The sequence below is a fragment of the Juglans regia genome, chromosome 9 (genome assembly GCF_001411555.2).
Source record: "Juglans regia cultivar Chandler chromosome 9, Walnut 2.0, whole genome shotgun sequence".
NCBI lineage: Eukaryota > Viridiplantae > Streptophyta > Magnoliopsida > Fagales > Juglandaceae > Juglans > Juglans regia.
In genome coordinates, this window is record NC_049909.1 from 5,542,781 (window position 1) to 5,553,566 (window position 10,786).

Consider the following 10,786-nt stretch of genomic DNA (forward strand, 5'->3'; position numbering starts at 1 on the left):
GACTTTTGTTCATGATTCAAAATATGATTATTCTTAGGAATATGTTATGAGTATATTAGAAGAAAATGTTTTTTTAATCATGAGTTTTGAAATTTGAAAGAATTGCAACCAAAATCAAGAGAAATTACCTATGTATGTTTCGGTCATAGTGATTTTTCCATAGTTTTAAATTTTTCTGAGTTGATATTTGAGTATAGGACAAAATTTACATGAGCAATGTAAATTTTGGTAATTTTTGGAGTTAGGATGTGAAATCCTTAAGTTATAGGTAAAATAGTCATTTTCTCACATTTAGAGAGTAAAATGATAATTTACTCTAAGTTGTCTCTTTTCACATTTTTAATTGTTAGTAAATTATTTTCTAACTTTTAGAATATCCTCTTGCAGTTTCTCGTATTTCGCACTTTATTCTCATAAAACGCGACTATCGAGGTAAGTTAACTGTTAACTTACTATCAGTTTACTGTGTATGTGTGATGGGTAAGGAAATTACAATTTATTTTCATATGTTGTTATATATGTCATACTATGCTATGTCATCAATGTTTATCTATTATACGAATTATTCTGTCATGAAATACTTATCTGTTATACAATATATTCTGTCTTATGTTACTATATGTTGCATGTCATATTACGTATGATATATGTTACATGTATGTCATGTCACGTAATATTCACTGTCACATATTATGTCATGTTACGAAATATTGTTTGTTACATATTATGCCATATTATGAACTATTGTTTGTTACATGTATGTCATGTTATGAAATGTTGCATATTACATTTATGTCTCAAAGTATGTCATATATATATCGTTTTACGTTCATATCACGTTACACTACATCTGGATTTCTATCTTTTTGTATTAATGTCATCCCGTCTTAAATACAGTTTGTGTATCTCAAGAACAGTCTTGTTAAGTTATTCATCTCAATAGGTGTGAAATTTTCTAGGTTAACGAAGTACAATCAACATATTACGAATGGGGCCTAACTAGCTAGTCATCAAAGCAATCCAGACACTAACGCCAATGGAGCCACACTTTATTTTACGTGTGTCTACAGCAAGTGTGGCACAAACAATTCGTGGGACTACAACAACTGTGGAGCATGAAGTATGAGGCCATAACAACTATGAAGTATATACTATGTGAGACACAGCGATTGTGACACGTAAAATATGTAAGACCACAGCAACTGTGGAGTACGTATTAACGCACTCACAGTTGGTATAAACACATGTATTGTGATACAGTAATGGCAGGGACACACGGCTCAGGAGAACCCGTGTAGCACTTATATAGTCACTTTATTAATTAAGTCTATTGAATAAGATTTCAAATTCATGTATTTCACGTTCAAGTCATGTTTCACCTTATGTTATGTTCAAGTTTACGTTCATGTCAAGTCTCAAGTTCAAGTCAATCATGGTAACCCCATGAGATAAGATTGCACAATCATGGTAACCCCATGAGATGAGATTACGCAATCATGGTAACCCTATGAGATAAGACTATTCAATCATAGTGACCCCATGAGACAAAAATATGTTTCAAGTTCATGTTATGTTTATGTTCATGTTATGTATGTTCACGTTCATACTATGCTTCAAGCCATATTATGTTTCAAGTTCACCTTCATGTTATGTTATGTTCACGTTCACGTTATATTTCAAGTTCACGTTTATGTTATGTCATACTCAAATTCATGTTATGTTCATGTTTATGTTCAAATTATGTATATTCATGTTCATGCTATGTTTCAAGTTCATATTATGTCTCAAGTTCACGTTCATACTATGTTGCTAGTTTATGTTATGTTTTAAGTTCACGTACATGTCATGTCACGTCAAACTAAGTTTCAGCTTCAGTTCAAGTTATGTCATTTATGTCATACTATATGTCAAGTTATGTTATGCTTACTTACGACTTTGATTATGCATTCATGTTTTTACTGTCATGCATACATCATTAACCTGTGTAAAAGTTTCATGTTAACTTGCTGAGATTTGTAATCAAATCTCACCTTAGTAGTCTCAACTATCATTCCCTCCGAATGGTAGGCGATGTGTCAGGATCAGAGCAAGGAGCAGACACTGGCAGACTGGAGGAGGTTGACTAGACGCCGTCGACGCAACACGAAGCTTGCAGCCTCCATAGTTAGGTCTTTGGATAGTATTCTTGTCTCGTTGTCGAGTTACGCGAGTTACTCGACGAATTGGCCCAGTAATGTATTTTGATAATGTAAATATGGAGTCTGGTCTCCCATATTTTGAGATTATAGTCTTCTGAGATCCGTACTGTAATCGTGGATGTTTATTTTGTTAAGTATGAATGGATTACGCTTTAAGTATTTGTGATTTTCAGTTTGGTGCATAGTATTGTTAAAGAAAAAAATTATCCGTTACGAATTTTGCATAATGCTAGATGCATGTTGAGAACATTGCATATTAAATGTCCTGAACGGGAGGCAGGTAACCTTGTGTTGCGTGTCTTAACACCTCAGATGTCTGTCCAATCCTAAGCGAAATTTAGGGACATCACGTTATGTGTTGTGTTGTATGTAGATAATGAGTAGAATTTTTTAACAAAAAACTCAAAATCCTCTGTCAAACAAATAGGTCCTGTTTGGTTGCGTAGTTAAGATAAAATAAGATATTTTATTGAAAATTGAATAAAATATTATTATAATATAATTTTTATTTTAAAATTTAAAAAATTTAAATTATTTATTATATTTTATATTTTATATGAGGATTTGAAAAAATTATAATAATCATATGTGATGAAATAAAATGGGATAATTTCGTTTTTTGTAATCAAACCAGCTAAAAATCCTTGCCATGCGACGCACGCGCTTTTCCCATTGGATGCCGTAAAATGGCATGCCTCCGCAGCTGTTGGGAAGACCTTCTTATTCCCTCTCGTGACTCCCATGCACTTCCCATACGGCATACTCATGTGGCCATGTGGGTGCCGTAGATTGCTGTTATCCGCCATATCTCCCGCAATCGTCGCCGAACTGAAACATACAAAAGAAGCTGAGAGGAGAGAAAAGTGGAAGAAAAGGACGGAAACGAAAAGGAATTTTTGGAATGCTTTTGGGTTTGTGTTGAATCTAATTTATATAGCGCTATTTTGCTTCTGTACCTTCTCTATTAGTCTTAGTCCTGCTTGCTCCTCTATGCCTCAATCTTAGTGGCTTGACTAACGTGGGTCCAGTTAACGAAACTTCTCGGTCGACAGGCGTTTGTTGCCGGAGTTGTAGCAGATGGGTTGCGTCAGCTCCAAGCAGGCAGTGCCGGTGACGCCTGCTTTGGACCATTTCGGTGCGTTCCTGGACAGCGGTGTCGGGTCGGGTAAATCGGGTCGTATACGAACCGGTTCGGGAGAGAATGAGAAGGGGAATGGTAGTAATATTACGAAAAAGAGTGGCAAGTCGTTGGTGGTGGTGGGGTTGAGTGGTGTCGAGTTGGGTGAGTCCGGGAGACCGAGTTCGAACGTGAACTATTCATCATTGAGCTTCAGATTGGGGAATTTACAAAAGTACTTGGAGGCGGAGCACGTGGCGGCTGGCTGGCCTGCTTGGCTCAGTGCCGTCGCCGGCGAAGCCATTCAAGGCTGGATTCCTCTCCGAGGCGACGGCTTTGAAAAATTAGAAAAGGTAATATACATGTAAAATGTTCTTTATTCAAGTCATTAACCATTATTCAAAACGTTTACTCTTTTTTTTTATTCATTTTAATTTTGGTTACACTGTTGAAAAGGTTGTAAAATATTCTTCTATAATAGTCTTTTTTGTGTGTTTTTTCTCCATATTTTTTTAAATTCCTTTGATCTTACTTTGCATTTTTCAAGTTTGTTAATAGGCTCGGTTTGGATTGAGAGATTACAAATTTTTATGTGAAGTGTTTTTTTGTAGTTTTATTTCAACATACTTTATGATGCTTTGTATATTGACATTTTGGGACCTCTTCTTCGAACATTTGATTTCTTTAACCAGTTCTGGTCTTTTTACATGTTTGTTATACATGGAAATTCAGGGAAAATGAATCTTTAAACCAGTTTACATGGAAACGAATTTCTTAAAAAAAAAAACATGGAAACGAATGCCCCGTCCCGTGCATGCGCATTTACTCATAATTACCCAGACCAGAATTTGCCCAAGTTTTCTGGAGTGCTCAGGGGACATGTATTCTTTTTCTCATCAAAATGTAATGGTTTCAATCCTACTATTCTGCTGGCTTTACCATATTAAGTAAAATCTTGTTTGCCATACGATTCTGTGAAAATTATTTCATTTTGAGGAGAAGGCACCTTGTAAGGCTTGGATTCTTGCTCTTCGTCCCTAGAGATAGTGTTTTAAGTCATCAAATTACTTTCCAGAAGTGAGGAATCAATTCTTCTTTTTATTATTTGGCTTGCATTTAACTGCTTAAATTTCACTTGAGTTTTGTTACTGTTGTTTCTATTTCCTGTTTTGGAGTACAATCTACGGGCAGAATGTTCAATACTGCATCAAAATTCTACTGCTTACTGTGTTGTGTGTTTCTGATCATGATTGTATTCAATTTCAACTGCTTGAGTAGATTGGACAGGGAACATATAGCAGTGTTTTCCGAGCACGCAACACGGAAACTGGGAGGATAGTTGCCCTGAAGAAGGTGCGGTTTGATAATTTTGATCCTGAGAGTGTTAGGTTTATGGCACGAGAAATTATGATTCTACGCAGGTTTGACCATCCAAATATCATAAAACTGGAAGGTTTAATTACTTCCCGTGTATCATGTAGCATATACCTTGTATTCGACTACATGGAACATGATATTACAGGACTGTTATCTTGCCCAGACATCAAGTTCAGTGAGTCACAGGTTTGCGCACCTTCTTCCCTAACAATCAAACAGTCAAATAGTTTTATTATGGGGCTGTTTTGATTCGACACTTACATGAGAAGATTTAATGTCTGTAGTCACTAGAATTCCATAATAAGTTTGAATATGTTAGTAAATCTCATTACTAAAATGATGAGTTGAGTTTGTCATAATGTCAACAAAATCAGGTAAACCCATTTTGAAACTTTGCAAAATCATTATGAAACTAATGGTAAAATTTTTATATCCTCTCGTTTCCAAGTAGTGCTGTAGTGGGTTACCTTTATAATCGAGTACTAAAAGAAATGCGGTTGACTTTATTTTGTAGATTAAATGCTACATGAAGCAGTTGTTATTTGGACTTGACCACTGCCACTCAAGGGGAGTAATGCATCGAGATATTAAAGGATCAAATATTTTGATTAATAATAGGGGAATTTTAAAGGTGGCTGATTTTGGATTGGCAAATTTTCATAGTTCTGGGCATAGTCAACCCCTAACCAGTCGTGTTGTCACCTTATGGTACCGTCCTCCTGAACTTCTGCTGGGTTCGACTGAATATGGAGCATCTGTAGATCTCTGGAGTGTTGGCTGTGTATTTGCAGAACTAATACTAGGAAAAGCTATCCTTCAAGGGAGAACAGAGGTAATACCTTAATGAAGCATGACGATTTCCATTTCTAAAATCTTGTCTTTTAAACCTCTGAGTATAGTTTCAGTAGAAACGACTCAGATTACTAGAACCAGAAATGGGAAAACTGATTTCTCCAAGACAAGGTGATCACAAATAGTGCAATCATTAAATAATGGAGAGGAAAACCAGTACAAGGGTGTGAATGGACTGGAGAAAACTTCAAGGGTGAAGTCTTCCAATGATTAGAAAATTGCTGGAACTTGTCCTTTCAAGCATCTTCTTTTTTTTTTTCAACAAACAAAAATAATTGAAACTAACGAATATAATATCAAATCAGGCACTTTATTTAAACTTCAAGGTCATTATTTTTAGACTTTTCCCTCTAATAATGTATCTTTGAGGATGTTTTTTGGGGTTGAAATCATGAGAGTGCCATATTGTACTAAAGTAAACTTAATACCCACCATGACTTTTTCATGTGGGTCCTAGTTTTCTTTTCAAAGGGCCTGCACGGGGCTTCCACCCCTAGGACTGTACAAATCATTTTTCACAACAGAAACTTCCCCTTTGTGTTTTAGTTGTCTAATTTGATTATAGTAGTTATAAACATGCATATTGGGGGGATTTGATGAATGCCACTCTGTTATACCATTCCCACTCATCCACTAGAGTCAAAGCCTATGGGCAATCCGGATACATATGTAGACTGCTACAAGTATGTTGTACATATAAATTGTACAAACTGGTTGTTCACATTTTCTTTTGAAGTATCCTGTTCAAGTTCTTATAGGTTTGCCTTTCCTCTACAGGTTGAGCAATTGCACAAAATTTTCAAGCTTTGTGGATCCCCAGCTGATGAATACTGGAAAAAAACCAAACTTCCTCATGCAACCCTATTCAAACCACAGCAACCTTATAATAGTTGTCTTCAGGAGGCCTTTAAAAATTTACCAAAAACCACCATAAGCCTGCTAGAAACTCTTCTTTCCGTAGAACCCTGCAAGCGAGGGACAGCCTCCTCTGCTCTTGCATCTGAGGTAATTATGCAAAGTCATGTGATTATTTTGTCTCATATGAATTATTGATGTGGTGGTTGGGAAGACAATCGTTGTTGATACCTGATATGGCTTTCAAGTCCATATTACTGGAAATTCTTATTTGAAAAATACTATATGTGATCATTTTAATTATCATTCCCTGATATGGCATCAAATTATTCTCAAATATGCAGAAGATAAGAAACAGTGTTCCAATCAGTTAAGAGGATGATAAATGGCACCTCAGTTCTTATTTATGAATGAGTTTTTTTCTTATTCCATATTTCCTTTTTCTTTGTGAAATCACCACTTGTCCCAAAGCTTAAGCTAATGGGAAAGAGGTAGATTTTTAATTATTTATATTATATTCTTAATACTCTTATCAAGTATTTTATATTTCCCATATTTGTTGCACTTTCGTGCTTCAAAACCAAATAAACACCGCATGCTTCCCATAATTTCATAATCTTTTTTACATTTTAATCATTTAGGATTCTCATTATGACATTCTTTCCATACTATATTCAGTACTTCACAACAAAGCCTCATGCATGTGATCCATCAAGCTTGCCAGTATACCCTCCTTGCAAAGAGATCGACGCAAAAAGTCGTGAGGAGACAAAGAGGTGAGGATTCTCATTTTCATTATGTTGTTGAAAGTTTTGCGTATTTCCTTTGAGAGATAAGAATTAAGAATAACTGGTATTTTGGACATCACGTCATAACAAATTAAAAATTGTTTGAGCTTAGTTGTCAATTATGGCCAGTATATGAAGTGAAGCTATTAAACTGAAGCATGTTAAAAAAAAAAAAAATTGACCTAGAATGACTTGATTAGTGTTTGAAGATAGCTTATGGTATTGAATGCCCAATGTGAATTGGCCGATCCTTGGGGAGAGACTGAGTCCTTTGTTAAGAATGCTCATTTTGGTCTATGACATCATCACCAGGAAAGAAACATGAGTTAAATTATTAAAATCCTAAATTGTGATCAATTAAATATTAAGAACAGAATCATTTAGTTAGCTACTTTTTAAATTTTATGTAAAAACATAGAAGACCTGTTTTATTTTCTTAGGACAATTATTCCCCTATGGATTGGTATGTCTTCTTAGGTTTGGAAAATGTATTGTGATGCTGAGAAATTAATACTTGGTCATCAATATGTTGATTCCTACAACATTCAGCATCACTTGCTGTTGTAGAATTATGTTATATTAGCTGGTAAAAACTAAAATAAAATTTGCTGAAATTTTCAGGAAAAGGATTGGTGGGAGAGTTCGTGGACCTGAAATTACAAGAAAGCCTTCAAGAAAACTCCACGAATTCTGTAAATTGGCACCAGCAGAGGTCTCTCTCTCTCTCTCTCTCTGGTGTAGTCAAAATGGGGTAGTAAGATCTCACTGCTATACTTGTTCTTATCTTACAGGAAATGGCAAAAGCTCAAGATTCTCATAAGATCAATGGTAGCGATGGACATATTCTAAGAGAAGTAAATTCCACTAAAGATAGGGGGGCACAAAAGCCATCAGTTGATAGTCTTGGAGAGGTTTCCGATGTAAAGAACGCATCTCAAGTCGAAAATCCTTTTTCTAGACCCTTACAAGTTTCTGCATCAAGTAACTTTGCATGGGCAAAAAGGAGAAACGATGATGCATCCTTAAGATCACACAGTACGACTATTTCAAGAGGACAAACTTTTAGTGTTGTAGAACCTGCCGCTGCATTGCATGCAAGGAGCAATGTTGACTACAGAAGGCACAAAAATGAGGATGTTATAACTGGGACCCGCTCAAATTGTAGAGGCCATGATTCACATAAGGTTTTGAAGCTTCTCATGCAGAATAATTGGTGCAAGCTTGAGCATCCAGATTCATTTGATGCTTCTGATGAGTACCACTCTCAGGAACTGTCAATGGCTCAGTATGAAAGAGAGGAAATTGTAGCCAAAAGAAGCAATCTGGTAAGCTTGTAACTTTTGGAACCAGATGTGGTCTGTATTGATTTTATTTTCAACAGTCTCCATCTGAACCTATAAAAAAAAAAAAACTCAAAAAGGAATTATCAGTTGTAATGTAAAAGAAGCAATTTGGGAAAAGAGAGGAAAATACAACTAAAAACGGAGCAATCTGGTAAAGTTTGTAACTTCTAGAACTGGATGTGGTAAAAATTGATTTCAGTTTCAAATAGAAGCAATCTGGTAAGGTTATAACTTTTAGAACTTGATGCGGGATGAAACGATTTCAGTTTCAAAACATATTTCTCATTTTTATTTTATTTATTTATTTTATACGCATCAATACAAAGTCTCCATTTTGACTCCTGTTAAGACAAAAATGAGATAAAAGAAACATCATTTGAACGTAGAACTAGATGTCGCTTTTTACATCAAATAGAATAAAGGTATTGACTGCTAAAAATAATTGATCTGTTATCTGGTAATTGTAACGTTTGGAGCCCAATGTGGTATGACTCAATTTTAGTTTGTATCATTGTCTCTGTTTTGGGTTTTTTTTTTTTTATAAATTAAGCTTTATTTATGATCAAAAGAGAGGTGTTTTTGGAGTTTCAAGGCACATTGTCCATTTAAATTTCCAATCAGTTGTAATGTAAAACCGTTTGTATTGATAAGCCCAAAAGTTATATTTTAGATGGTTTGAAATTGAAAGTGATTCAAGATTTGTTTAAAATAGTTGAAGTTTGAAACCGTGATTAGGTGAAAACTCATTTGCCTGCTTTTTAGTAAAGCTTGAAATGTATCAAGAAATTGCAAGAACGATCCCACGCATCAGTTTTCTCAGTTTTTGAAGTTGATATCTTTTGTTGATTAATCTTGGCTCTGTGACAGGGCTACCAGGATGAAGGGGACAAGGTTGAATTTTCAGGACCCTTATTATCTCAATCAAACAGAGTTGATGAACTTTTGGAGAACCATGAACGCCACATCCGCCGGACCGTGCGAAACTCATGGTTCCAAAGAGGTATAATGATAATGGCAATACAGCTTCGGCAATTGTGGTCCAATTCTCTATATTATGATTGTAACCTGTGTTTTTCTTATTTTGATTTTAATCTTTTTTTCTTTTTTTTATTGCTTCTCATTCCAATTATGTCTTCACATGACTTTCTCAATCCCACTCTTAGCACCCATAGTATAGCTACAAACTTAATTCGGCAATTAATTCAAGTCATACTCCCCCTCCAACAAAGAAAAAAGAAAATGAAAATGAAAAGAAAATAAGTGAAAGGAAACAAGGAATGGATAAATTGGGTGAGAACACTTCTTCCAAAACCCCCTTTTTTCCCCTGAATCTCAGTGCTATTTTCCTCGGTTGTGAGAGTATGGATATATACATATATATATATATATATATATTTTTATGTATGTATATATATATTTCCTGCACAACGAGCGAACGAGGGAGGGGGGAGTCAAACTGCAGCTCTCAAGATGAGAACGGGGGCCTTGGTGCCAGTGTAGCCAAAGGCCACTGGTGACAGTATCGATATTTGATCATATGAAAAGAGAGTTTGATATGCAATCAAAAAGTCATTAAGGCCACTGTGTGTGTGTGGTTGTGTGTGTTTGTGTGGCACGCGTGCTTGTGTTTTGTGTTTTTTGGGGGATTGGTGGCTAACAATGTGATTTTTGAACTGCAGGTAAAAAGCATGGGAAGTAAGTTATCAGATATGTTTCGTTTCAATGATCTGGGAAGAGATTCAGCTACCAAAGACAAAATCTGATTATAACAGACTTCCCCTCATGGATGAACATCTATCTGCACACCATGCCCGATGAAACACCTTTTACCTATAGAAGATCAGGCAAGTGAAAAAATGAGGGTTTGGAGTGTCTGGGCTGTTCTCTTCCAGTCAATATATATATATATTTTTTTTAATTATTTCATTGGGATTTAGCATCTCTTTTTTTCTGATGTGATGAAAACCATCAGGCTATGTATGTATAACTGGTGATATGTTTGAGAAGAGTCTTGTACATGATCATGGTTCATAAAGCTCAAGTTAACAGGTTCACCTCTCTTTCTCATCCTTTGGCATTACTTACTTTTCTAATTCCTTTTTAAGCCTTTTAAGTGGATTAAAAAAAAAAAAAAAAAGGTGGAAGTGTCAGCATGGCAAAAGAAAAGGCGTGTCAGCAAATAATTGAATTAAGTAATCTGACTTCCATGTGGAAGGAAGTCTATCTAACAATCCCTCTAGCATCTATATTTTTTAA

General features: G+C 35.4%; 1 protein-coding gene across 2 annotated transcripts; it reads left to right on the forward strand.

Moving 5' to 3' along the window:
* Positions 1 to 2,943: 2,943 nt before the first annotated feature.
* On the forward strand, positions 2,944 to 10,584 carry LOC108997408 (protein IMPAIRED IN BABA-INDUCED STERILITY 1-like). 2 transcript variants are annotated; one of them, XM_018973671.2, is made up of 10 exons: positions 2,944 to 3,109; positions 3,251 to 3,668; positions 4,594 to 4,878; positions 5,207 to 5,524; positions 6,322 to 6,549; positions 7,078 to 7,175; positions 7,809 to 7,899; positions 7,979 to 8,512; positions 9,398 to 9,530; positions 10,210 to 10,584. In XM_018973671.2, the coding sequence occupies exons 2-10, from the start codon at positions 3,276 to 3,278 to the stop codon at positions 10,227 to 10,229; spliced, it is 2,100 nt and encodes a 699-aa protein (XP_018829216.2). In that variant the 5' UTR covers positions 2,944 to 3,109; positions 3,251 to 3,275; the 3' UTR covers positions 10,230 to 10,584. The 2 variants fall into 2 exon arrangements, with proteins under 2 accessions (XP_018829216.2, XP_018829225.2); XM_018973680.2 differs by having other exon boundaries at positions 2,944 to 3,668; positions 4,594 to 4,668.
* The last annotated feature ends 202 nt before the right edge of the window (positions 10,585 to 10,786 follow it).

What these genes read in the sequence shown, in the direction of transcription:
- LOC108997408 (XM_018973671.2), top strand. Translation starts at nt 3,276, where the DNA reads ATGGGTTGCGTCAGCTCCAAGCAGGCAGTGCCGGTGACGCCTGCTTTG. An exon ending in AGTCGTGAGGAGACAAAGAG is followed by an intron (nt 7,176 to 7,808) that starts GTGAGGATTCTC and finishes TGAAATTTTCAG; the next exon opens with GAAAAGGATTGGTGGGAGAG. An exon ending in AAACTCATGGTTCCAAAGAG is followed by an intron (nt 9,531 to 10,209) that starts GTATAATGATAA and finishes TTTGAACTGCAG; the next exon opens with GTAAAAAGCATGGGAAGTAA.